Here is a 27,756-nt window from a genome sequence, read left to right as displayed (position 1 = left end):
ATATGCAGAGATTTACAATCACTCAAGAACTCTCTCCAAGAACTCAACACCTCTAATCTAATTCTAAACCAAGAACTAATCAAGCGATAGTTTGGAGACTCTTTTCTTGAATATCGAAGTAGCTGATTAACTTTTTCAGATGCAGCCTTCGTCTGCTTTATATCAGTCCCTTCATCCTCCAACGGCTCTCTTGAGATGTTAGTTAACAAACCAGTTATAACTGTTCCAACGGCTACTTCCCGTTTCTTGGTTTGCATCAACATGCCGAAGTGCTGCATGATGCCGAGCTCAGTAAAATGCCGAGCTCAATGAAATGCCGAGCTCAATAAAACGCCGAGCTCAATAAAACGCCGAGCTCAATAAAACGCCGAGCTCAATAAAATGCCGAGCTCAATAAAACGCCGAGCTCAATAAAACGCCGAGCTCAATAAAACCTTGAACGAGCTCAACCTCTAACAAATCTGCAGCTGTTGAGAATGACATTGATTTTAGCTTGCTGCATCCAACGGTGATTGTGAGATTATACTCCAACAAACTCCACCTTAATCTCAGAATCAACAATGAATCATAATCCTCTGACAAAACCTCAAACTCATCACTCCACAAGTCCCACCAACCCCAAGCAGTATTTAAACTTCATGGCTGGCAACGGCTTTGTCAACATATCAGCCGCATTATGCTCAGTAGATATTTTCACCATCTTGACTTCACCTCTCTGTATTTCATCCCTTATGAAGTGCATCCGCACATCTATGTGCTTACTTCTTTCGTGAAACACTTGGTGTTTGGCAAGGCATAAGGCGCTGCTGCTGTCACAGTTTATCTCCACTGTGTCTTGCTTCTCCCCAAAATCTTCTAGGATTCCCTTCAGCCATATTGCTTCTTTCACAGCCTCTGTCATTGCCATGTACTCAGCTTCCGTAGTAGATAAAGCAACCACATGTTGTAATCCAGATTTCCAGCTTATAGCAGTGCCATTTAGGGTGAACACATATCCAGTTTGAGATCTCCTATTATCTCTATTTGATGCATAATCAGAATCGCAAAACCCCACCAGTGCTCCACCTTGATCCTTACAATCTGCCTTGTACAACAGACCATAATCTGAAGCACCCTTCAAGTATCTGAGCAACCACTTCAATGCTATCCAATGCTCTCTCCCATGGTCTGACATAAATCGGCTAGTAACACTTATAGCCTGAGCCAAATCTGGTCTTGTGCATAGCATTGTGTACATTATGCTTCCTATGATGTTTGCATAAGGTATCTTGCTCAGCTCTTTCCTCTCTAAGTCATTCTTTGGTTTCTGATCCATGCTCAACTTAAAGTGAGCAGCCAATGGTGTAGAGACAGGTTTGAAGTCATCAGCCTGAAATTTCTTCAAAACTCTCTGGATGTAATTCCTCTGCAACAACCTGAGCTCTCTCTTTGGCCTATCCCTCAGTATATCCATGCCAAGGATTCTCCTTGCATTTCCAAGATCCTTCATTTCAAACTTGGATTCCAGTTCAGCCTTGATTCTCTCAATCACTCCCAGATCTGCTCCTGCCACAAGCATATCATCAACATACAAAAGTAGAAAAGCAATTGGTACACCATTCCTTTCTCTGATGTAAACACAGCTATCATACTGCGATTTTCTGAAACCAATACTCATCATATGCTCATCAAACTTGAGATACCACTGCCTACTACTTTGCTTCAATCCATACAAACTTCTCTTGAGCAAACACACTTTGTCTTCATTCCCAGCCTCCATGAACCCCTCGGGTTGATGCATATATATTGTTTCTTCAAGTTCACCGTGCAAGAAGGCTGTCTTGACATCGAGTTGGTGTAACTCCCAATCATACTTTGCAACAAGAGCAAGCAATATCCTGATGGAACTGTGTTTTACAACCGGAGAGAACACATCATTATAATCAATCCCCTCTTCTTGAGTGAATCCTCTAGCAACAAGCCGTGCCTTAAATCTGACACTCTCAACTTCACCAACTTCAATCTTCATCTTGAAGATCCATTTGCAGCTAATAAGCTTTTGGGTCCCTGGATTCTTCACCAAAATCCAAGTATGGTTTTTGAGTAGTGACTGGATCTCTTCTCTCATAGCTGCAAGCCATTTCTCCTTTTCCTTACTTGACATAGCTTCAGCATAGGTGGATGGCTCTAAGCACTCCAATACCTCAGCAACACAGAGAGCAAAAAAACTCATCTCATAATCACTGAACCTGGCTGGCTTTCTGATCTCTCTTCTGTTTCTGTCCCTGGCTATAATATGTGATCTCTGATCATCATCAATCTGATCTCGTTGCTGGGGTTGCTGTGGACTTGAAGCTTTATGGGAACTTGAAGCTCCACCTCCATTCTGATCATCTGGATCACTAGGTGGTGGCTGGCCATGCTGAACTTCTTGATCAATAGATACTCTTTCACCCATCTGATCCTCAGTCTTCAAGAATGGCATATGATGCTCATGGAAGACCACATCTCGGCTCACAATTATCTTCTTGTTCCCCTCTTCAGTGCACCACAACCTGTACCCTTTTACTCCATGTTGGTACCCAACCATCACACATTTCTGAGCCCTTGCATCAAGCTTTCCCTGCTTGCAGTGGGCATATGCTCTACAACCGAACACCTTGAACTGATTGTACTCTCTATCTCCACCATACCATCTGACATCTGGGATTTCATTTCCTATAGCTGATGATGGAGAACTGTTAATTAGCACTGCAGCAGTACACACTGCCTCCCCCCAGAACATCTTTGGCAAGCCTGATGATAAAAGCATGCATCTGACTCTATCGAGGAGTGTTCGGTTCATTCTTTCAGCAACTCCGTTTTGTTGCGGATTAGCCGGGACTGTCCTATGCCTTTGTATCCCATTTGATTTGCAGAAAGACTCAAAATCTTCAGATAAGAACTCCAGCCCGTTATCAGTCCTCAAGCACTTGAGAGTGGTGGACTTCTTCAGCTTCATCTCTGTGCACCATTCTCTGAATTTTTCAAATGCTTGTGACTTCTGCTTTAGGATGTATATCCAGACTTTTCTGCTATAATCATCTATTATCGACATGAAATACCTGCCTCCTCCCATAGAAGCAGGCTGAGCTGGACCCCATAAATCACAATGCGCATAGTCAAGAGGTAATTTGGAGGTGTGTTTACCAGCCTTGTATGGTAGCTTCTTGCTCTTTCCCAGAGCACAGTGTTCACATTCCTTGAACCTCTGATCACTTCCAGCCGGAATGACCCCTTTCTGGATCAGTTCTCTCATCCCACTTTCTCCAAGATGGCCGAGCCTCTTGTGCCACAGACTCATATCAGAGTCCTCTGCAAGATTCACTGAAGCAACAACAGTTTCTGCTACTAGATAGTATAAACTGTTTCTTCTCTCAGCAATCAGCAAGATTTTTCCATTAAGTGAGACATTCATATAGCCTTTCTCAGAAGAAAACCTGAAACCTCTAGATTCAAGCATGCCAAGTGAAATCAAATTCCTCTTAATCTCAGGAATGTACCTGACTTGAGTAAGCAGTTTTGTTGATCCATCATGAGCTCTCAATCTGATATCTCCAATGCCTTTGATGTAGCACATCTGATCATTCCCCAACATTACTGACCCGGTTGCCTCAGAAAGGTTTTCAAACCAAGCTTTGTTGGAACAAATATGGAAGCTGCACCCGGAGTCCATTATCCAAGAACTCTCTATCCCACCACTCACCACATTCATGATCTGGGGTGGATCTGTGTCTTCTGCAAGATCAGCCTGATTTTGGGTAGCCTTCTCTTCGTTTTGCTTCCTTTTCCACGAGTAGCAATCCCTTTTGAGATGCCCAGGTTTCTTGCAGTAATGACAGCTTCGCTTCTCCTCATTTTGCTTCTGATACTTAGGCTTTTGATTCTGATTGAATTTCCTTTTCTTGCCTTTGAAAGCCTTTACATTCAAGGCTTGACTGCCACTTCCTTCATTTGTCGTCGAAGAGTTCTTTTCCAGCTCCTTTGATCGAAGAGCACACTGAACTTCTTCATATGTGATGCCAGATTCTGCATTCCGGCCAAACAGCATTGCATCTTTAAGATGCTGGAATGTTTTGGGAAGAGCATTCAAGAGCAAGATGGCCTTGTCTTCATTCTTCATGGGGCCATCTACATTCTCCAAATCATCCAGATTCTTGCTGAAATCATCAATCTGCTCTGCGAAGGGTCGGTCTTCAAGAATCTTGTATGAAAAGAGGCGCTGCTTCATGTATAGGCGATTAGCAAGCGACTTGGTCATGTACAGCGCTTCGAGCTTCGTCCATACCCCATGCGCTGTGGTTTCCTTCGCAACCTCGCGTAACACCTTGTCCGTGAGATTGAGAATAATGGCGCTATGGGCTTTCTTGGCAATCTCAGCCTTCTTCCTCACGCTCTTCTCATCGAGATCTTCTTTTTCTTTCCCCTTCGGATCAATTGGCTCGATTGCTTCATCGAGCCCTTGCTGGATCAACAGAGCCTTCATCTTGATCTGCCACAGACCAAAGTCATTCTTCCCCGAGAATTTCTCCGCTTCGAACCTCGTCGTCGCCATCGATATCAACTCCGATTGCGTTTCCCACAGACGGCGCCACTTGTTATGAAAGTATGCAAAGGATCGATGATGACAACAACCATGCGAAAAAGAAAGAACACTAGAGTTTTACGTGGTTCGATCGTAAGATCTACGTCCACGGCCAAAGGCAATATGATTCAGTATATTGAGAAATATGCAGAGATTTACAATCACTCAAGAACTCTCTCCAAGAACTCAACACCTCTAATCTAATTCTAAACCAAGAACTAATCAGCTACTTCGATATTCAAGAAAAGAGTCTCCAAACTATCGCTTGATTAGTTCTTGGTTTAGAATTAGATTAGAGGTGTTGAGTTCTTGGAGAGAGTTCTTGAGTGATTGTAAATCTCTGCATATTTCTCAATATACTGAATCATATTGCCTTTGGCCGTGGACGTAGATCTTACGATCGAACCACGTAAAACTCTAGTGTTCTTTCTTTTTCGCATGGTTGTTGTCATCATCGATCCTTTGCATACTTTCATAACACTTTTAGATCATGTTTGGTTGACGGGAAAGTAAAGCTGACAAGGAAAATGATTTCTGAGAAAATAAATCATCGAAATAAGATTCCTAACAACTTTACTTTCTTGTATTTGGAAAAAAATTAAGATTTTAAATTTAATATTTAATTTAAATAATAAACTAAAATACAGTACCTTTTTTATTAATAAAATAATAATAATAATAATAATGAAAAAAATTTAAAACTTTTAATAAATTACTAATTAAAAATAAAACTATAATTACTATATTATCATGGTCGTAATTTTAATATAGATTATCCACCATAATACTAATATAATTGTATATTATAATCATAAATGATATAAAAAATAAGTATAATTATTACTATTATAGTACCTAGTTACAATTATAGATATTTACTGATATTATAATTGAATGAAAAGAATTTATTTTTAAAATGTCAATAAAATTTTATTAATTATTTATTTATTTTATAAAGTAATAATAATTATTTATTATTATACGATTCATAATTTCAATATTTATTTTTATTATAATTATAATTGTATGGTAGTTATTTATTATATTAAAAATAAATATGGTCATTATTTTAAATTATTTTTTTAATTTTTTTAATTAAATAATAATAATAATAATAGTTGTATAAAATTATACTTCACTCCATTATATACCTACAATGTAAGAATCCTAAACTGGAAAAAGAATACCTAAGAAAAATTAGGATTTAGAATCCTGGAAAGTACTATTTTCCTTGTTTTCAGGATTATGATTATTTTCCTAGTGTTATTAAAAATCAAAACAAACCCGAGATTTTAAAAATTAACTAATCAAATTACTTTTCCAAACATAATCCTGACAACCAAACATGGTCTTACTAGTTCCTTCATCTCAACTAAGTTGGGATAGAGGGAGTACATGTTAATCAATGCTTTGGTTACTCGAGCTTCTAGAATGATTAAACATGAATTAATAGATAACTTCGGTTCCATTTTTTTTAAACATGCAACTATCAAAATCACTTAAACGTGCCAAGACTCATGTACACAGATAAACACTAAAACAAAACACAATTCAATGACATTCGATAATAATACACGATATTAATAAGTTTACCAATAAAAGAAAAACATCGAAAGAACTTGATATCAAAACTACGAGGTCGAAATCAGGCCCCATCATTGGCGAAATCTTGAATATAGTTGCGAAATCACAAGAAAATAATGTATTAGTTTGTTTTTAAAATCATAATAAATTAATATGTTAATTTTAGAGTTGGAACATCTTCTATGTTTTCTAAATACTAAGAACTCATTGAATTACAACTAAAATGAACATCAAAAAAATAACTTAAAAATAAAATGCATATTACTGAACCTCAATCATGATAAAATCAATCCTACAAAAATATTTAAGAACGTAAAATTTAAATTATTACCAGAAATTATAGGAGTACTTACATTGAAAAGTACTCCGTATTCAATAGAATTTTTTAGTATATCAAGAAAAAATTGAATCTCGTTTGATGAATAATTTTTTGTGTTTGTAATAGGAGTATTACAAGTTACAACTGACTAATACCACCTTTGTCCTTCGATTTTAAAATTTTATTATGTTCTTTAATTTTTATGCTTAATTGCTAAATTAACATTCGTATTTAAATCCAAAAAAAAACTAAAAATAGATCGTGAGTTTTGTTTATAAGAAATGGTAATAGAATGTGTGTTTGTCAGAATTTTATGGTGATATAACCTTTAATTTTAGTAATACTAGTAGTAAGTAGTAGTTTAATTAACAAAATACAATAAAATATCTCAATTGGGTTAGTTGGGCCTGCTTTCATTATTCATTCCAGTTGTTTAGATAGTTGTCAATCTTAATAATATTCGTTATTAGTTGAATTTTATTGATGGCATGCCGATCATTGCTAATATACGCAGAGACGGATCTAGCATTAAGCTAGATGGGGCAAATGCCCCTGCTCATCTTCCATTCTTTAGATATATGTATAACTAATTATAGAGATTTTTGTGTTAATCTTCCACTAATTGCCCCTTCTTTAATTTTTAAAATTTCTCTATGTATATTTTTGCCCCTCTTGCTAAGAATTCCTAGATCCGTCCCTGAATATACGTAAGCACCAATCAGAATGAATATTGCACGACTATTTTGAAAAATAGTACTGTGTCTAATAGTAGTAAAAGATTGATGGAGACTGATTACATTCTTTTCACTTTCAATTTTCTTAACTAGGAGTTGTATTTTTTGCTATACTGGAGTAATATTTTATTGATGTTCATTTTGAAAATAATATACTCCTAAATTGTCAATAACATATGTCACCATAGGGCTTTACATTGGTGATACGAACACAATCACAAACGTATGATAAGGGAAACTTCGATTGCTTTCAGACTATATAAATTGAAGCCGATGATAGATAAATGTGTTACAACCGACGTTAGGCGAAAAGGAAGAGAAGGCCGGGATAAGCTAATGAGAGATATATAAGTTTCGATAACTTATTTTTGTAATATGAAAATCGTTTAATAAGCATTCCTATATAGATGTTGACAATAAGGCAAACCTAAATAACGTGCTATTTAATAAAATAACAAACAAATCAAATAAAATATTCCAAAACACCAATTCCTGATTTAATTCATTGATGATTGCTTGATGATGTAGATTGAGAGTTTGAAACAGTTAATTTTAGATAGCTCTAGAATTTATTATTCGTAACGTATGATTTTGTACCAAAAGTTACAAATGTAGCTTCTCACAAACTTCAAAAAATGTGTTAAGTTTCTTGTTAATATATGGATGATAAATTTCAATTTGTCACTTTTAACACAAATAAAAAATGCTAAATAATGAACCCACACTTTCATTTTTTTAGAAAATACATATTGAACTATCAACTATTGTCAATTAATATCGTTAATATGACGAATTAAAAGCCTTAAAAGAAGAATCGCGGCCTATTAATTTTTCAAGTACTCAAAAAATCCATTCGATGATATATTTGCATAAGTTTTTATAATTTGGTATTAACCTATGTATTGAGTATTTTTTTTTCAAACAAAATCATGGACACATAAATCCAAGGCTAAACCGACTCTACCAAATTCCAAAGTGCAGCCTGTCGTGTTGAGGGCCCAAAACTATATAGATGTATGATTGAGGTAGAGATGGCTAAAGACACCAATTATCTTCAATAAATAAATTATAAATATCAATAATAAGTTTTCTGAAATGCCCTTAAAAATTATTACCAATAGTACAAATATAGTCAATGTAGCATGTACCTCAATTTACAAACTTTGCACCGAATATATAAATGCACCGTAAAGCTTGGGATTCAGAATTTTGTTATTTTAAAGTTGTTGCCCAAATGAAAGGTATTGTAATTTTCCCAATGTAGAATAATATTTCTGAAATAATACGAGTAAATGCGTTGGGCCACCGAAAATATTAAGATGGGCCAATTTGATTTTGGATTATCCGTTAAGCTCATTATTTCTATGTTTCTAACCCAAAATGGACAAGGTATGTTGTTCGTTATGGAATAATGGAAAATATGTCTCGTATTAATTCATTTTTAGAGGAATTGGGCATAAATAAATAGTTGTTTTTGAAAGCAAAATAATGATATCACTTAAATAGCATAAAAATGACAATGTCCCCAGCCAAGTGAAGAAATTATTAGTTCATCGAATCAAATTCAAAATACTCCTCCACAATATAGTACAAATCAGCCTTCCTCAAAAGGCCAACAAGAAGTACTTAGTAAATGTAGATCTCAACAGAATTTAATTCTTGCTCAATGCAAAAAATAGTTCCCATTAATTCTACATGCATAGCCAACTTGGGAGGTGCCACTAGTGTGAATTAAAAAATTAGATAGTTTTGTAATGGAAAATATGAAGCGAGAAATACATCGAATGTGGCGACAGAACAATTAGAAAACACAAAACTGACGAAGTTATTAAAAAGAAAGAACAATTAGAAAAAACTGGACGACCAAAATATATTATTAGTTGCTTGTTTCATATGAGATACATACAAAATATAATGTTCATAATTCATGGATAAAATAAGGCAATGATTAATATTTTTAATAAAATAGTGACCTCAAGATGCTCCAGTTGTTTCATATACGTATTGATACTTATATTACTTTGATTAACAACCGTCTCCACCTATAATTGAAGATTTGTCACGGTATGAATTAATTATTAAACCAAATTAATGAGTGTTTCGATATTTCTGATATACATAAACATCAAAAGTGTTGATCTTCTACATTACGTAATAGATTTTTAATAATCAATTGAAACACAACAACAAACAATATAACTAAATTAGATGAAATATGCAATTGATTATATCTAGCAATATTAATAATCGGGTTACTCAGAACTAAAATTCTCCAAATTCAATCAACACAAAATCGTGTTCTATCAAAATTGGCACAATTTTATATTGCAAGGCCTCAATATTTGAGATATTGAGTTCATCGTCGTAGCCTCATAGAAGAATTAACAAAATAGTTCATCATCCTCATCGACCAGGATATGTCAATCATCGTCGATCGCCATTGGATTACGCGACGTCCATGGCATCAAACAATGGCACTGATGCGGCGATGAGGCTTGACTCTAGAAGAAAATTGTTAGCCGCCACTACCGCTAGGTCGCGAATGACGGAAGTCATGGCGTTGGTGACCATGTCATTTGGTTGTCGACGCAAATGAGTGGACTTTCAGTTTGGAGCATAGATTGTATGTTCAATTCAACATAGAGAGTATGGAAAAAATGAGAGGGGCATGAATATCTCTTCTATCTCATTTAATTTTCTTCATAAATCTAGAATATACTATTATTTAGTTTTTTATTATTTATATTATTGTTCAGTCATCTCGTTTAGATTGTTAGGATTTTATATGATTTAATTTACATTTTACAGCATATTATTTTGTATCTATTTATAAAATTTATTTATCATTTTCTCATATGATTTCTCTCATAGTTTATATTTTTTTTGCAACTCTTCTAAATAATTTCTTCCATAATTTTCAATTTGTAATCTCTCATTCATATGCATTAAGCAGAATAGAAGAGTGAATAAATCCTAAATTTCGGTAGATAAATCAATTTAGTCCAATTGTAAACATATGCATTATTGAAGCAAATGACCGACTTTTCTTAGGGGGTCCACGATAAGGCGGACACTTCAATAGCCCCGCCCCAGTTTTTGTTCATAGCCCCAGTTTTTTTGTTCATAGCCCCAAAATTTTGTTTCCACCCCTATAGTGGACACTTCTAATAGCCCCCAAATTTTATAATCAATTTTCATTTTAAAATGTTTTTAGTTTCAATCAAGTATAATTAAAATTATCGCAATGTAAATATTTAAAAAACGAGGTAATTGAGGCCGAATATTCGTTGTATTGTAAAAGGGTAAAATTATACAACGAAAATTAAAAAATAAAATGCAACAAAAAATTCACACGGCGCCGCCACATCCCCTACGTGCCCAAACTTCTTCAATCAAATCGGCCTGGAGTGTGGTATGTGATGTCGTCCTGCGCATATCAGCGAAACGTTGGATCAAATATTCATTGTTCCGTGGTACGCCCATATGGATCGGCTCGGAGGCAACACCGTGACTTGTACTTGCGCCCTCTTCCGGTTCCCAGCGCTCTGCTCAAATCCTTCATCTTCTATTATCATATTATGCAATATGATACATGCTAACATAATATCCGCGACATCATCTTCGTGCCAAACTCGTGTCGGGCACCGTATAATGGCCCACCGCGATTGGAGGACACCAAAAGCCCGCTCAACATACTTCCTAGCACCCTCTTGTTTGCGCGCAAAATATTATTGATTCGGTCCAACCGGTTGGCGAATTGTCTTGACGAATACGGGCCACCGCAGATATATCCCATCTGCCAAATAGTATCCCCTACTGTACTGCGTGCCGTTGGCTACGAATCTGATTTCTGGACCCTCCCCCCGGCACTCATCGTTGAAGAGCGGCGATGACTGAAGAACATTGATGTCGTTGTTCGAACCCGCCACACCGAAATACGCATGCCATATCCGCAAACGGTAGTCCGCAACGGCTTCCAGAATCATCGTTGGATGTTTGCTTTTGAATCCAGTTGTGAACTGACCTTTCCATGCCACGGGGCAGTTCCTCCACTCCCAATGCAATCGATGCTTCCGAACATTCCTGGGAAGCCGTGGATCGAACCGTGCATATCCAGCAGGCTCTGACACTCATCAAGGGTGGGCTTACGTAGAAACTCCCCATCAAAAATTTCCCGGACCCCCTTACAGAACTGCCTAAGCACCTGGAGGCCAGTCGTCTCACCCATCTGTAGGTATTCATCGAACATATCGGCTGGTCCGGCGTAGGCAAGCTGCCGAAGTGCAGCAGTGCACTTCTGTTGCGTAGACAGCCCGATCCGGCCCGCGGCATCACGCCGGAGGGTGAAACACCGGTAACGCTCGCCAAATTCGTCGCTATATAGTTAAACAGCGGTAGCGACATCCTGAATCTCCGGCGGAATATCTCGGGTGGATAACGGGGGTTATCCACAAAGTAATCAGCCATTAGACGCTGGTGCGCACCGACGTGGTCTCGTGGGATGGTCCGCCGATGAGTAATCGCACGAGGGATCGCAGCCTCCGCCTCCTCCGCCAAGCGCGCCGCATCCTCTTGGGCGGCCTGGTGTTGCACCTGTTAAATCAGAGCATTCCAAGTGTCTCTCCACAAATTGTCAATTTCTGACCACAAATTCTAGTGAGAGAAATTTTGAGTGATGAAGAGTTGGAATGGTGTGAAAATAATGAATGGAATTGAGTGTATTTATAGGTGAATTAAATTGAATTAAAAAAAGAATTCGTCGCCTATAGCCGCGCCGGGCACCGATCCACTATAGCCGCGCCGCCTATCCGCTGCGTTCGCCCCGGACTCGCCGCGTCCTCGCCCCGGAGTCGGCGCATGCCCGTCCGCCGCCTACCGCCCCCATCTCCTCGTCCGCCCCGAGGGCGGACATCTCCTCCACTATGGACCGCCCTGAGATCGCTATAGCCGCGCCTAACCATTGTGGACACTCTTATGAGTCTGAGCTTATATATATCCAAACTACAAAATAATGGAATAGTCTAGACAATAAAGTTATTAAGTTATTCTAAGTAAATAAATATATAAACCATGGAACAGTCTAGACAATAAAACCATTTTAGGTAAATCAAATGTACTGTAAACCATGTCCTTAACAATAAAACCATTATAAGTAAATCAAATGTACTATAAACCATGTCCTTAACTAAATTGGTAGCCTTTTGTAAACCAATAGCATGATTTTGTGATAATGTGGTTTTCATTGTTTTTGTGTTTGGATATTGAACTTAATAAGTAGTATATTGTTTGGTTGAGTCCCGAAATAATAGAAAATTACTGTAGGGTTACCATAATGCCATCCACTTAAAAGTTTGAACAAAATCAGAGCAACAATTATTTTCACAACACGACGGCCTCCATCTCCTGCCCTGCACCTTCTTCAGCCTTTCTTTCACTCAACACATTATTCTACACACGCAAATGGGTGGATTACTTGCACAACCGACGAAGTAATTTGTTCATTTTTTGGTGGGGGAAAATTAGGAAGCCAAATTCAATCGGCAATAATAGTGATGTTCACTTCACGACAACGAGGAGGCCATAATTAGTGTGTCTAATTCCAATCGGACCATAAATATCGTCGGCTGTTGGAAGAGCAATGGGACCCTAACTAAATCTGGACGAGAGAAGTAAAAGATTAATTGAAGCCAAGTTGAAAATCTTCGAGAACATGAGCAAAATGAATCGACCAAGTAAGCGTCAATTTGTTCTCAATTAATCTTCTATTTCCTCACATTTTCCATCAATTCTTGACGGTGCGTGAAAGAGGACGAGCTTAATTGAAGATTAATTCCAATTTGACACTCATGTCATGGAGTGAAGATGAAAACCAAGACAATACACCTAATTCAACAAGAACGTGTTGGGGCTTCCAGATGCATCACAAATAGAACTATTCCATAGCTTTGCATACTAAAATTAAATGATTTTATTCGTATATATTTATTTGTATTTGTATATGTATAGTATACTTAGATGAATTTTTTAGAAAAAATTATAAAAATATTTGTAAAACAAAATGTAGTTATTTTTAGATACTACTATTATTATTCATTGTTTAATATAAATAATATACAAACAATTCATAAAATAAAAATAAATCAACTCATTCTAGATTAGATCTGTCCCACAAATCATGGGCTAAATGTAACAACCACACAAAATTAGGGCTTGAAATTATCCCTAAGATAAAACCCGCCAACCAACCTGAAAACCCACCCGTTTTTCAATCGGAGCTCCATGCTTCAATTGCTGCCACGCTATTGCACGCAATCTGGAGCCCCGACCCAAGATCCAAACCCGACCCATAACAATCCCGTATAAGCTCCCAAGATCCAAACCCGACCCAAGATCCAAACCCGACCCAGAGACGACCCTTTTACTTTTCTCACACTGTATTTTCTCTGAATTCTCAGTTGTGGCTCTCTTTCTATCTGCATCTATATCTCCATATCTCTCTATTTCGGGATTCAATTGGTGATCTTAATTTTTTTGCCCCGGATCCAATCAGCTGTAAGGCCTTGTCCCCAATCTTGTTATCGTTTTAGATCCCTAATTTCAATGAAAGTTAGGAAATTTTATATTTCGATTATAAAAAGAATGGATTTTGTTGATTCATCGTGTTGAATTTTATATTTCGATTATAAAAAGGATGAATTTTGTTGATTCATCGGGTTGCCTTGAGTTTAATCGACTGTTTAGTAACTTATCTACTGGGATTATATATGGACACGTGTTCTCTGGACTCAATTCTACTTTCATCTTGTTTTGATATTAATTGGTATGATAATCAGTTCCATTCTTGATTTTAATCCGTTTAGTGTTTGACTTGTGAGTCGGTTGAGTTTTAACTGATTGTGAAGTTGTAAGTAGTTTTTTTTTCTCTTCGTCTTTGGTGAATTATTGTCATTGTTTCACTATTTTTTTCATATTGGCTATATTGATACGCCTTTCGGTTTTATTAATTTTGGCGACTTTTCTGATTTTGTTGCATGTTAACTTTAAGCTTCCAGTTGCAGTTATTAGTTTCGGTCACCTTAAAATCATAGAGTATTTCTTTGAGCTGAATTTTAAATTATTTGTGAATTTGTGAAGGCCCTCATGAGTGACGAAGGAGACAAAACTTGCCCGCTCTGTGCCGAGGAGATGGATTTGACTGATCAGCAGTTGAAGCCATGCAAGTGTGGCTATGAGGTAGTACATTCTATTTTTCTTCTCTTTCTCATTAATGCAACTCTCATTTGATTATATCAAAAGGCTGTACTTGTAACCTGCATAATAATATGACTATGTCTTGTTATGATACGTTGGCCTCCCTTGTTTTCTTAATTGTAATTTGCATCCTTGTATTATTTTTTATCGTAGCTAAAGGACCTATGATTGTTAGTCTCCTCTTGCATCATTAGAGGGACAGGGATGCCCTTTGGTCTATCGAAAAAATAAGACTATCCACTGGCAAATGAAGACTACGTTATTGTTGTCCGGCTATTCCTTTGTGGATAAAATAATGCACACTACCAAAATCTGTGGATTGAATTGATTTTCTTTGTTAGTCACCTATACTTTTGCAGCATCAGATTCTTTTAGCTGTCTTTATTTATCCCAGCCTTGGTCTTTGTGGTTTCATGAGTATATCAAATTTTCTGCTTGATTGAGATGAGATTTGTTATTTACTATTTTTGTCCAGATTTGTGTTTGGTGCTGGAATCACATAATGGATATGGCTGAGAAAGATGAGACAGAAGGGCGCTGTCCAGCATGTCGAACTCCTTACAACAAGGAAAAGATTGTTGGAACAACTGCAAGTTGTGGAAGGTGATTATAGCAATGTTGTGTTGACCATTTGGTGATATTCATGTGTATTTTATAATGTTTACTGATCCAATCCTCTCAATTTTTGGAATAGGTTGGTTTCAGATATGAATGAGGAGAAAAAGCCTAAGTCATCTAGGGGGAGGAACAAACCATCTGAAGGAAGGAAGCAGCTTGCTAGTGTGCGAGTCATCCAGAGGAATCTAGTTTATGTTGTGGGCTTGCCGCTGAAATTGGCAGACGAGGATGTGGGTGCCTTTGCTGTCCTTATTCTTTTCTCTTGCACCTGTTTCTTTGCTTATGACATTGTTTTTTTTGGCAGCTTCTTCAGTCCAGAGAGTATTTTGGCCAATATGGAAAGGCATTGAAGGTGTCTATCTCCCGGACAGCTTCTGGTGCCATACAACAATCTGCAAATAGTACATGCAGCGTGTGAGTTCAAAAGTCTCTTTAGATGAAATTGTTAATTATGATACCAATAAGATCTCCTGAGTCCTGAGTTATAAGTTCTGTTGAATTGATGCTTATATGACTTGAAGAATGTTTACCGATTGCATTGTGTGAAGCTTTGACAACATGTTTTCATCTTCATTCTTGTCTGAAATGCCTTATCAAATCTTTCCAGTGTTGTTAGTTATCCATTTTAATTGTTTCTTGCCTTTCTCTGTTTGTTTATCCATTTTGTTTTTTTATTATTGATTTCTTTTATTTCATAGATATATCACTTATTCAAAGGAGGAAGAAGCTGTTCGGTGTATCCAATCAGTGCATGGATTTGTCTTGGATGGTAAACATTTGAGGTAATTATCATCTTTCATTCTTTAAACTTAATATCTCTTGTTATATCTTATGATCTTTATAAATTGTTACAGGGCATGCTTCGGGACTACTAAGTACTGTCATGCATGGCTGAGAAATGCGGTATAACTTTTATAGCTTTGTTGAAATCAAATGATGGGAAATATCATATGATTGCTGAACTTTACTTGCTCAGAAGATGCATTAGTATTGTTCTATGCATAGTGGATCTTGATATTGAATTTCTTCTGTGTTCCAGCCATGTACCAATCCTGATTGTTTATATTTGCATGAGATTGGCTCCCAAGAGGACAGCTTTCCAAAGGATGAAATGGTATCTGCATACACAAGGTATTTCATGTCTGATTGCTTGCAGTTCTTTTCTCTCAATTTTATTTCTTTATCATGAACATTTTGTTATATATCCTCTGTTCCTTCAGTTGATGATACTTCATATCTCAGTTTGCTGCTTCTGATTTGGTTAGAATGAGTTTTGTGGCTTATCTGTATCTTGGGTAGGCAGACTCCAACTTCCTTTTAACTCTCATCTACGAGAGTGGCCATCTGTTAGATGGTTCGTCTTAACCAGTCACAGTGCAATTCTTACTTCACACTGTCCTGCCCATCGTATATTTATCAGGTTCATCGGGTGCCCCATCTTCAATTTTCCCTTTGCAAAGGCTGCCTCCAATTCCTATCATATGCCCCATCCCACATTTTTCTCATCATGCAACAGCAAATTTAATTGTCCTTCATATGAACTAAGTTGAAGTGTTGGGGTTTTTTTGATAATTACCTGTGATCATCTTCTCAGAAAATGTTAATAAGTATTTCTTTGATTTGTTACTTTGCTCTCGGAGTGCTTTGACTTCACACAATGTTTCTCAAGCATCTGATCCACTTAACTATTTTGGGAAAGGAGTAGGGTTCAACAAATTAGTGGCTCCACAAATAGTACACAACGGCGTTCTGGGTATATGCTACCTCCACCTGCAGATGAGTACTGCAATAACACTTCTGCTTCTTCAGCAAAGCCTATAAATAAAACTGCTGTAAAAACTAATGTAAGATTTCGTTACTTCTTATCATGCCCACCGCATAACTTGTATGTTTACTTGTTTTTCCGGCAGGTTGATGTAATTAGTTTTTTGTGCCTGTTCATGTTGTATTTCTCATCAGAATGCTTATGATCCATCGAGTATCATAAACTAGTTCAGGATAGATTGATCACTTCGACTCCTGTATATGGTTTTGGTACTTGGTAGTTGATAGACCACTGTCTTTTCGTTTATTGTATTTTTATTTTTTTGGTAATTTCAATTGTGACTTGGAGGTGATTGCTACTAAGATCACTGAATCTGCTTTTCCTTTATTATGTTATTTCTGTTATTTGTTCATCAGAATACTCTAATCGGTGCCAGAGTTTCTCCTCCAAATAGCAGTTCTGGAAGATCTGCTGCTCTTCCTGCTGGAGCCTCATGGTACCCAACTCATGTATTATTCCTAATTTCATGCTTCTTGTTTTTAACCTTTTAATTTCCATGAACAGGGGAACTCGCGTTGCCAATAATCTTCCTTTACATACCACTACTCAATGTTCCAAAATGGCATTAAAAGAACAGAATTTGAGCGATAGGCATGTGGCTTGTTCTGCTACAGCTGTCAGCCAAAGTCAGTTGTGTTCATTGCAGCGAGAAACTACAAATATTTCACTTACTGATAAAGATAGCGAAGTTTCTCAAGGTAAAAGTGAAATAGAAGCTTTAGGACCAGTGGTCAAAGAAGTAGATGCTGATGGGAAAGCTATTTCTTCTCAGAGTCCCAATACATCTGCACATCCAGCTTTGTCACCTGTAAAGAAATTGTCCCATGGCCCATGTACTACCAAGCTGCCAGATAACAGTACTAACGATGTTAATTCTTCCATGGTCTCTGGTGGACTTGTTTCAAGCAGAGACACTACGGGTAGCACCAATGGGAAAATTGAGAAAATACAATCATCTCATTTTACACCTAATCATATCCAAGAAAACCTGATATTTGATGGGGACTCTCAGCTTATAAGAGCAAAGGTGACTTCTCAGGTGCCTGAAACAACTGCATATACAACAGAGGAGTTGTATCCTATGGATGTCAGATCCGAGTTTAGATTGGTAACACCAAGTAGAGTAAATAAAAGTGATTTGTGTGATATCGCAGATGGTGTTTTGTCTTTTGAGAATCAAAGGCTCAAGGATCCTGAGGTTGCTCCTAACAGAAGCAACTTCTCTCATGCCTCTCATCTTTCAAGCCATTATAATGTTGATTCTACTCAGCATAGTAAAGCTGATGCTTTAGCATGTAGTCAGGCTGTTGATAGAAGTTGCAATTATCCCGTTCGACATTCTGAGTCTATTCTCAAGACTCCTGAGGTTAATAATGCTGAGCATTTAAATTTGTTTCCTTCTAAGGAGAAAGGATCAATTATAGGGAGATATGATGATGAACTATGCACACATTCTTCTGATATGGGGGAGAGCAGTATAACATCTAATATTTTGTCTCTTGATTTTGATCCATGGGATGAGTCACTTACTTCACCTCAGAACCTTGCTAAGTTGTTGGGTGAAAATGATAAACAAGGTTCTTTTGGAGTTCCAGGTTCATGGAAAAATCACACTAGCAATCAATCAAGGTTTTCATTTGCAAGGGAGGAGCCTAGGAGCCACTCATCTGGTTTTGGTCAATCTGTTGATTACTTTACTAGAAGTTCTAACCAGCTCTCCTTAGGCCATGAATTCTCCAACAGCAATAACTTGCAGCATGAGAAGTTAGATAGTCGCTATGGTTTCCCTGGTTTCAATGGTCTAGAGTCCCATAATTTTGCTGCCAATCATTCACATACATCTCCTAACATGAACTCTGGTAAGTTATTCTGGTCGATTTTATATTGTCAATGTATCAAGTCGTAATCTTATATGGCACTTTGGGCTTTGTATATAATCTTATCTCAAATTGCCAGTTATATGTGTTCAGAAACTCAAAAGGGCACTCATCTTGCAGCAACTACATCCTGATATAATAGATCTATTAGTACCTTGTCTTTTGTAAATACTAAATGACTGCACTTGATTTTATGTTTCCTGTGGATTTGGAATTTAAGGTCATTCCTAGATCATCTTGTTATAAAGAGATATTTCCATTGCTTTCAACTTGTATATCTGCACGCTCTGTTTTTCTTTTATTATATACTGTATAACACTTAATTGATTTGTCATCTTCCTAATCATTTTCTTTACCTTTGAACAGCTTCGAGACCTAATGTTTCAGCCCCGCCAGGGTTTTCAGTGCCTAGTAGGACATCGCCCCCAGGCTTTACTTCTCATGATAGGACAGATCAAAATGTTAATGGCTTTGGTTCGTTTCATGTGCTGTCTTGTTAGGCAAATTTGTGGTTTTTCTTATATGTTTGGGGCTCTTCATCTGCATAGTCTAACTTATTTTTGTTATTTCTCAGGAAATCATTTGGCTGATTCTTCCTCTTTGTTGAGAAATAATTATCAGACACCCTCTGTTGGAAATACCATTAGTAATGGAGATATTGAATTTATAGATCCTGCCATACTGGCAGTTGGCAAAGGTTTACTTCCAGGTAGCATCAATAACTCAGGCCTGGATGACGTAGGGATACGTTATTCTTCCCAGCTGAGTGCATATGAAGAAGCAAAATTCCAATCCCTTTTGCAAAGATCTCTTCCTCTACATCAGAACCAAAGATTTACCAGCCTGGGGGAAAGTTTTTCTTCTCTTGGTGATGTTTATTTTACTCCCTCAAGGGTAATGGAGCACACACTAGCCAATACTATGTCTCCGTTATCCCAGTTTAGTCTCCCTCAATCAAGGAATGGAATAACTTCTAATGGTCAATGGGATGGCTGGAACAAGTTTCATACTGGAAACAATTCGGGCATGGCAGAACTTATTTGGAACGATAGGTTGGGACATAATAAATTCTATGGTGGTTATGAAGATTTTAATATCCGGATGCCGAGTTCAGGCAGTCTATATAATTGGACTTGAGGATTTGATATTTGGGTATGGTGTTGTCAAAAATCCCGAGATAGGATTATTTCTTGCGTCTTTGACAAACCTGCCTAAATTGATCGTACCAGTTGGCATTTAAGACCAAACAACTTTGTATTCACTTTAGGGAGTGCGCCAAGATTTGGAAATATTCCCAAGTAAGCCAATGGGAGTGAGTTGTGCTTAGTTTGTCAAGCTACTTTCTGGTTGGTAAAAGGATCAGCTGTTCACAAACGTGGATCTGGAAACCAACAGGTACAATTTCTGCCTCAGTCTGTCAGTTTCACTTATCCATTATCGGAGAATCGAAAATGAGATGAGATCATGTAGGATGATATAAACTACTACATGTTCCTTGCATTACTCATATATGTGAATATGTTAATGACTTGATGTAGAATGGATTGTCCCATATCTTGATGCTTCATTGCTTCTTTGGTGAATATCTTGTGATCTTGTAAATTATTGCAGCTGAAGGGAGTCTGAGCAATAAGGCTTGGGAGTTTTGATGGCTACACGACGGTGTACATGACATCCTTAGGTTTGTTGTCAATGTTGCTCGGCTGCTGATCCAATCAAAGAAAATATTGGATGGAATGATATCAGATAAGCGGAGCCTTTACTACTATCGTCTGCTCGTGTTGATAATTGAATGCGCAGAGGGAAGTTTTATGGCTGTAATTGCTTAAACATTCATTCTTTGCAGAAACAAGAGTTTCAAAATCTTGGTTGTGAACTCTTTTTATTCATTTTCGTGAAACAAATTTGTGAGGGCTTGAAAAGTCACTAAATATTTAAGATTGTCTCGAGTGCATGATACTATTTATTTCCTTTGGTGCAATTTATGTACTATATAATTGTTGTGCACTTTTGTTTTGTTTACACACTAACATGCTATTAACACTTTCGAAAATAACTCAAGCTTATAGAAATGTTAGTGAATTCAAATATTGGTTACAACACTTAAATGAGTGATTTGATCATCACACGTTGTCTATAATAAGTATACATTTCTCATCTACAAAATCGTGTAAAAAGAAATATATTTGATACAGAGGGGGAGGGGTAGAGGTGCTCTTCTAACATCAAGAAACATCTACTAAACCTCCATTAACAAACCAAAGTATTCAATATTTCCATTGAAGAAAAGAATGACAGCAAAAGGGTGTAGCGAAGAAAAATTTAATGTGGCGGGGTCTGGGACGAGGAGAGGACGTTGGTGGGATTTGACGAGAAGCAGAGGTTGAGGGACGGAGTAGAATTTGAGAAGAGAGGTGACGGGAATCCTGATGATGCTGCAGTAGTTGGTGTGGTGTGATGCATTCGCCACGCCCACTTCACTACTTCCTCTGAACTGGAACTCATGCCATGACCCGCCCTTTCCTGGCGATACAAACGGTCTCAGACACCAAAAGATAACTGATAAACCGAACTGGCTAGGATCCTCACCTCATAATTTGGAGCCGGCAACAGAATAGGGCATTGGGATGTCACCGGATATCCATCCAACTCCGGTCTCGTAGCAGCAACATGGAGCTGCAAAACAAGCACAATGTTGAACACAGGACATTCCAGTTAAGAGACATGTGGTTCGCCATTACCTTTTGAACTTGGTAAGGCTGGATCTGAAAACATTGAATCTCTTTGGGAGAAGACGTCGAAATCCCCAAGTTCAAATCGAGACAGCCTGCTCCACCAAGTGAGACAACATGAAACACACAATAAGCTCAAGAAATGCAGAAAGAGTTGTAAGATTACTTGATTCTGGTATGATCTCGGCGTGGTATGAGCTCGACTCGAAGTTAGTGACAGCTTCCCTACCGTTATACTTGATAGCTGCCTTATCATAAGCCCTGAAGGAAAGAGAAGAATGAGACAGATTTGAGGAGCTAAAGACATTATTTGATGGTAGTAAAATTCATGACAAATAGGACCTTGCTGCCTCTACTTCATTGTCGAATAGCCCAAGATATATATACCTGCACCGAATTGCAATGAAAAACACAATCCCCAAACCACTTTCTTTGTTTCAACTAAGCCTACCTACAACACTATACACAATGGAAGAAAGAGTGAGGCTAAGGCTTACTTCTTGCCGAGAAACTGGCCCATTCGAGCCTCCCAACGGCCGCATTTGTGAAGCGTGACGCCTCTGTATTTGGAGGTTCCTCTGGAGAATCCGGTGCTATGTCGACGCAGTATCTGCACAAACTCCTCCTTGGACATCTTCTTCGTCTGCATCATACCAATACCAATACCAATACCAATATCAATACATTCACATTCTACTAGGAGGAGTAATTGTTTCAATCAAATTCAACCTGTTTCATATCTTCCTCGTAATCGCTGAGCTTGAAGTTGATGTCGGCTTCCACGCCTCGGAATTTTATTGCAGCTCTATCATAAGCTCTGATGCCATCCATCAACACAAAATTCAACCATCAAAATACCCAAATAAAATATATCAAATTATTATCACCTTGCAGCCGCAAGAGCAGTGTCAAATCCACCTAAACACAAACACATTACCGAATTCCATCAACATCAACCAAATAATTCGACATTATTGATGAATATATATATCTTCATACCCAAATAAACTTGTTTCCCACAATCCCTGCATCAAAATACCAAAATCAATAAAACAAAATTACAAAAATAAAATAGAATTACTAAAATTAATTACTGCTCCACATACCAAATATGTGACTCCCATCTGCCAGTTCTTCTATAAAACGTAATACCTCTGTATTGCGAGCTTCTCGATCTAGGCCCCCTGCGGCTCTTTCTCGGTTGCACCTTCTGTGGCGGCGGTAGTACCTCCATCCGACTCACCGGGTCACTCTTCAACTCGCCGAGTCCACTCTCCGGGAAAAGCTCCCGCGTCACCAGCCCGCGATCGCGATCGACGACGATGTCGAAGTTCAATGTGACGGCTGCGCGTGTGTAGCACGAGTCGTCGTTGCTGGAGGTGGTGCCTCCGCCGTCGACGACCGATGAAACGGACGTCGCCGGAGAGTGGAGATGATCCGCCTTCCCGTTACAGTCGACGCTCAGATTGAGATCAAACATCATGGGCAAAGCAAAGTCTCTCTCTCTCACTCTCTCTAGAAATGGAGGAGCAGTTTGGCGATGAGTGTTTGAGAATATGATAGTAAAATTGTTGAGTTTGTCAAATGATCAATAAATACAAGCATGAATATAATTTTTATTAGACGCAATTAAATAAAGGATTCATGACTCTATATAAACATGTTCCGACACATATTTAATTTATTACAAAGATTGAATTTTAACGTTTGGTTGAGTTCAATGGTTACTTAGTGGGGCAACTCCCACTGTTCTTGATTTTGTCGGACTCTTAACGAAGATTATTTTAGTTACATATTCATTTTACTCTTTTTATCACCCATTAATTGTCCCATTTCGGCTGCACTCTTAAAGATGGTAATCGAGAGAGGTAGAGAAAGATTGGTTAGACATTTGAAAGGATAAAGTGCGTCACTATTCGAATTACCCGTCTCACTCTCCCCCTGACCACTAGATTGGCTATAGAAATATTCACTTTCAACAAAATCACAGTTCATAGTGACATACATGCTATCTGTTGACGGGTCATAACATCTATACCCTTTCTGACCTTTCCCGTACCCCAAGAAAACACATTTGACTGCACATGGTGAGAATTTATCGCGATCATGTTTGGGTATGTGAGCAAAGACAGTGCAGCCAAAAACTTTGGGTTCAAGATTGAGAGAAGAGGGAATTGAGTGTTTTGAAGAGAATATTTCTAAAGGGGTTTTGAAGTTTAGGATTCCTGTGGGAAGAAGATTTAGAAGGTAAACAGATGTGGCTATGGCTTCAGGCCAGAAAGATTTAGGGATGTGGGATTCTATTAGAAGTGCACTGGTGATCTCAAGGATATACCGGTTTTTTCGCTCAGCCACCCCGTTTTGTTCAGGTGTGTATGCACATGTCGTTTGGTGAAGGAGACCTTTTTCGGTGAAGAAGGTTTTCATTCTAGAGTTCACATATTCTCTCCCATTATCAGATCTAAGGACTTGGATTTTGGTGTTGTACTGGGTTTGGACAAGGCTATAGAACTCAGTGAATTTTTCAAAGACTTCTGATTTTGATTTTAAAAAATAAATCCAAGTCATACGAGAAAAATCATCAACAAATAGCAAAAAATACCGAAATCCTTGACCCCCGGTAACCGGAGCAGGGCCCCAAACATCAGAGTGAACTAAAGCAAATGGAGATTTTTCTCTAGTTTTGTTCAACTTGAAGGAATGTCTATGACGTTTAGCCAAAACACACGTTTCACAATTCAAAACAAGTGAAGAAGAAACTAATTTAGGAAAGAGTAGACGGAGATAACCTATAGATGGGTGCCCTAACCGACAGTGTAAGAGCCATATCTGTCTTTCATTCAGTCCATGAGTTAGCAGCGCAGTACTGTGTTGGGCAATCTCATCTACGTAGTACATACCATGTCGCTTAGTGCCACGCCCAACTATCGCTCCCGTCTTGATATCCTGTAACATGCAAAAACGAGGCTGCATTAGGAGTTTGCAATTAAGTTCTTTCGTGACGTGACTCACTGACAACAATTTGTGGGACAAAGAGGGAACATAAAGACAATTTGAGAGGCGAAGGGTTGGTGATATAGATATAGTTCCCGCCCCTTCAACATGAGCTAATTCCCCACTGGCCGTTTGGACAAATGTTTTTGCGGATTGAGAAATATCGAGGAAGTCCGATGCATCAAAGGACATGGTATCGGTTGCCCCACAGTCAAAAATCCAATGGTAGTCTTTAGGTCCTATGTTTGAGGAAGATGAGTACGCTAAAGCTTGGAATTTGTTTGTACAAGTAATGGAAGGTTGAAATTCAAAATATCGGGGTGTATTTTCATTTTTGTCGAAAGTTCGGGGTGTATTCTCGGAAATTCGGACAAAAGGGGGTTTTTTCTGCAATTTTTTGGTCAACTGGGGGGAATTTGGTAATATCATAATTGACTTGGGGGGATTTTGGTAGGGATCTTTGGGGTGAGGTTTATTTTGGGATTTTCTCAAATTTGAGGGGCTTATTTGCAAAATGGAGGTAGAGACTTTAGAACACCCCATTTTCAGCCCCTCCTTCTCAGCCATTTCCCCCTTTGCAATTTCAGAATCTCTTCCTGCCATCTCGTCGGTGGCGGTTGTTCGGTCCTCACCGCCTGCCAAAATCCAGCACATCCTCCGTTTCTTTCTTCTTCTCCGCTGCACAGCTTCCGCCGCTGCAGCTCTTTCAGCAGCCTCCGACGCAGCTCCTTCAGCAGCCTCCGCCGTCGCTCCTTCAGTCGCCGCCGCCGCTACTTCAGAATTTGACGGATGCTGTTGCCGACCGGTGTTGCTGCTTCCGCCGACGCTGCTTTCTGTGACGGGTGGAGCTACAGAGTGGTCGCCTATTATAGCAGTCATCCATCCCTCTTTGTTCTCTCCGGTGTCGGTGACTGGGGCTGCTACCACCACTGGCGTCAAACCACCGCATACCCTTTTTCCGCCATCAACAAGGGCATCGGCGTACGTCTTCTTCGGTTTAGGAAGTCTGTCCTTGTGGGCAGATTCGATATGGTTTCCGTTAGGAGGCAGGGATATGTTTCTCCTTCGGTTGTTTGCCTGAGTCGTTGTTGCTGCTGTGCGCTTGGACCCTACGCCGAGATTCTTCGGCGGGTAGGAATTTTGGCTTTGGTTTATGTTGGATTTGTACAAATCAATTAGATTTGCGATTGTCTCGATCAATAATTTGAGAGTGTGTATTTGGCTGACCTCCATTGGAGGTTGTTTTTTAGTTTCCTACTCTGATACCATCTTAAAGATGGTAATCGAGAGAGGTAGAGAAAGATTGGTTAGACATTTGAAAGGATAAAGTGTATAGAGAAATATTCCAATGTTTATTTTTTGTTGTACTCTCCAAATGTTCATTACCCTAGTATTTATAAGGTGAATGAGAAAGTTCTAGTACATCAATAAATGGGATTGGAACTCTACAACACTTAGGAACTCTACACTACTTAGGAACTCTCCATAATGAATGTGGGCGGCATATTAATGTGGTCTTCTTTTCCAACAGGCACGAATTCAAGCAATATTATTTAAAAAGGTAGGCAAATTTTTTTAGTAAAATAAAAGTCTTGTTCGTATGCACTAAATTAGTTTTAAATGAAATATGAGTAAGATAAATTAGTGAAACATAGACTCAATTACCATTTATAGTAAAATTGAACTGACTTCTATTCGCGAATAGACTAATATTGAAAATGAGGTTTCTATTCGTGGACTGAAGGAGTAGTATTTATAAATTTAATTACTGTAATTCTAATCAAAAGCAGTAATATATAGGTGTATAATAATTACTTGTAAAGTCTCGAAGATGAATAATATTTTTGAAGCACATTAAGAGTGTCCACAATGGGGGAGCCGCGGCCGGGGCGCAGGGCCGAGAGCCGAGGGCGAGCCGCGGCCCTCCATTGCAGCGGGCCGCGTAAATATATTTTTTTAATTTCAATTTTTTTTTATAAATATGCACTTCTATTTCCATTTTTTTCACTTATTTCTACACTTCCAATCCCTTCATTTTACACTTCCAAACCCTACAAAAAATGCAAGGTGGAGATGGTAATTCCCCGGGGTATGGAGACTCGGGATACGGCAACTTCCCCAATCAGATGTGGAGTCCGCAATCGCCCCAATTTCGGGTCCAGCCATCCCAGCAGAGGAACTTGGTTCGCTAACCATCGGGGTTCGGTGACTACCGACCGAATATGGACGCGATCAGCAACCCGTCCCAGCACTTCCAATCCTCCCAATTCCAATCCTCCCAATTCCAATACTCCTAGTCTCCTCTGTCTGAATCTGATAGATTCACATGGGAACAGTTGATGGGTACACCGGAGACCCCGACATCCGGTAGTGTGGAGATGGAGGCCCCCACCGGGGATCGCCGAACCGGCGGTGGTTGGGGGCGAGGCGGCGATGATGGCGGTGGGAGGCGAGGCGGCGGCGGTGGGAGGCGAGGCGGCAGAGAGCAGGGGCCCACCGGGGGCGGGCGAGGCGGAGACGGAGAGCTGGAAACCGGCGGTGGCCGAGACGGTGGTGATCGGCGGGGCGAGAAGTACAACGACGACGAATCCCTCGCTGTTGCGCGGGCTTGGGAGGCGGTCACGACGAATCCGGTCATCGACACGGATCAGACCGACTTTGCTTCTGGAGGCGCGTCCTGACGGTGTACAATGGCTTCAAACCAGACGGCAGTGCCAGACGTGATGAAGGCCAGATCCGGAAGAAGTTTGGCCGGATCAGTAGAGCTGTGAAGAGGCTCAGGAGCATTTACGAGAAACAGCTCCAGAATGCCGAAAGCGGCCGCAGCGAAGCCGACGTACGAGCGTTATCGTATCAGTTATTTAATACTGAACGTTGGCCCAAGTTCACCTACTGGAATGAATACATGCTTCTCTGAGACTCCCCTCAATTCAAGGCGATCTGCGATGATGAGACCGGTCCTACTGGGAAGCGGACAAAAATCGGGGCCGACGGCACCTACAGCAGTGGTAGCGACTCACGTGCATTCGACCTGAATGACGATGTGAGGGATGAGCCGCCCTCGACAATGTCGAGGCGCCAGCGCCCGCAGGGCCAACAAGCCGCCATCCGGGAAGCTAGAACCGCTTCCCAAGTCTCTCGGGCGAGCGCGGCGGCACCGCGCCCTTCACCGACCGCGGCGGCACCGCGCCCTTCACCGACCGCGGCGTTGACTCAAAC

At 39.2% G+C, this 27,756-nt stretch overlaps 2 protein-coding genes across 4 annotated transcripts; one reads left to right on the top strand and one right to left on the bottom strand.

Annotated features, from left to right (window-relative positions):
* The first annotated feature begins 13,638 nt into the window (after positions 1-13,638).
* LOC121742297 lies at positions 13,639-20,818 on the top strand. 2 transcript variants are annotated; one of them, XM_042135402.1, is made up of 14 exons: positions 13,639-13,792; positions 14,375-14,473; positions 14,967-15,094; positions 15,186-15,339; positions 15,414-15,523; positions 15,808-15,891; positions 15,964-16,012; positions 16,149-16,240; positions 16,815-16,953; positions 17,291-17,370; positions 17,439-18,793; positions 19,178-19,285; positions 19,386-20,206; positions 20,423-20,818. In XM_042135402.1, exons 2-13 carry the CDS (start codon positions 14,381-14,383, stop codon positions 19,946-19,948), a joined length of 2,955 nt encoding a protein of 984 aa, XP_041991336.1. In that variant the 5' UTR covers positions 13,639-13,792; positions 14,375-14,380; the 3' UTR covers positions 19,949-20,206; positions 20,423-20,818. The 2 variants fall into 2 exon arrangements, with proteins under 2 accessions (XP_041991336.1, XP_041991335.1); XM_042135401.1 differs by having other exon boundaries at positions 16,809-16,953.
* Positions 20,819-20,946: 128 nt separating this feature from the next.
* On the bottom strand, positions 20,947-23,241 carry LOC121742298 (APETALA2-like protein 1). Of its 2 annotated transcripts, XM_042135403.1 has the most exons (10): positions 22,650-23,239; positions 22,543-22,568; positions 22,431-22,461; positions 22,273-22,360; positions 22,041-22,186; positions 21,886-21,930; positions 21,710-21,804; positions 21,553-21,638; positions 21,401-21,487; positions 20,947-21,334 (listed from the first exon to the last, which is right to left on the bottom strand). In XM_042135403.1, the coding sequence occupies exons 1-10, from the start codon at positions 23,024-23,026 to the stop codon at positions 21,134-21,136; spliced, it is 1,182 nt and encodes a 393-aa protein (XP_041991337.1). In that variant the 5' UTR covers positions 23,027-23,239; the 3' UTR covers positions 20,947-21,133. The 2 variants fall into 2 exon arrangements, with proteins under 2 accessions (XP_041991337.1, XP_041991338.1); XM_042135404.1 differs by lacking the exon at positions 21,886-21,930 and having other exon boundaries at positions 22,650-23,241.
* Positions 23,242-27,756: the final 4,515 nt, after the last annotated feature.

Source organism: Salvia splendens, chromosome 7, assembly GCF_004379255.2.
Source record: "Salvia splendens isolate huo1 chromosome 7, SspV2, whole genome shotgun sequence".
In the NCBI taxonomy this organism is placed as follows: Eukaryota; Viridiplantae; Streptophyta; class Magnoliopsida; order Lamiales; family Lamiaceae; genus Salvia; species Salvia splendens.
This window is presented reverse-complemented; position numbering and strand designations above follow the sequence as displayed.

Excerpts from the sequence above, each read along its gene's own strand:
- LOC121742297 (XM_042135401.1), top strand. The coding sequence starts at position 14,381 with ATGAGTGACGAAGGAGACAAAACTTGCCCGCTCTGTGCCGAGGAGATG. Across the intron at positions 15,524-15,807 it reads GCAAATAGTACATGCAGCGT|ATATATCACTTATTCAAAGG; the intron begins GTGAGTTCAAAA and ends TTTATTTCATAG. Across the intron at positions 15,892-15,963 it reads TTGGATGGTAAACATTTGAG|GGCATGCTTCGGGACTACTA; the intron begins GTAATTATCATC and ends AAATTGTTACAG.
- LOC121742298 (XM_042135403.1), bottom strand. The coding sequence starts at position 23,026 with ATGATGTTTGATCTCAATCTGAGCGTCGACTGTAACGGGAAGGCGGAT. Across the intron at positions 22,361-22,430 it reads ACTGCTCTTGCGGCTGCAAG|AGCTTATGATAGAGCTGCAA; the intron begins GTGATAATAATT and ends GGATGGCATCAG. Across the intron at positions 21,639-21,709 it reads CGAGATCATACCAGAATCAA|GCTGTCTCGATTTGAACTTG; the intron begins GTAATCTTACAA and ends TTGGTGGAGCAG.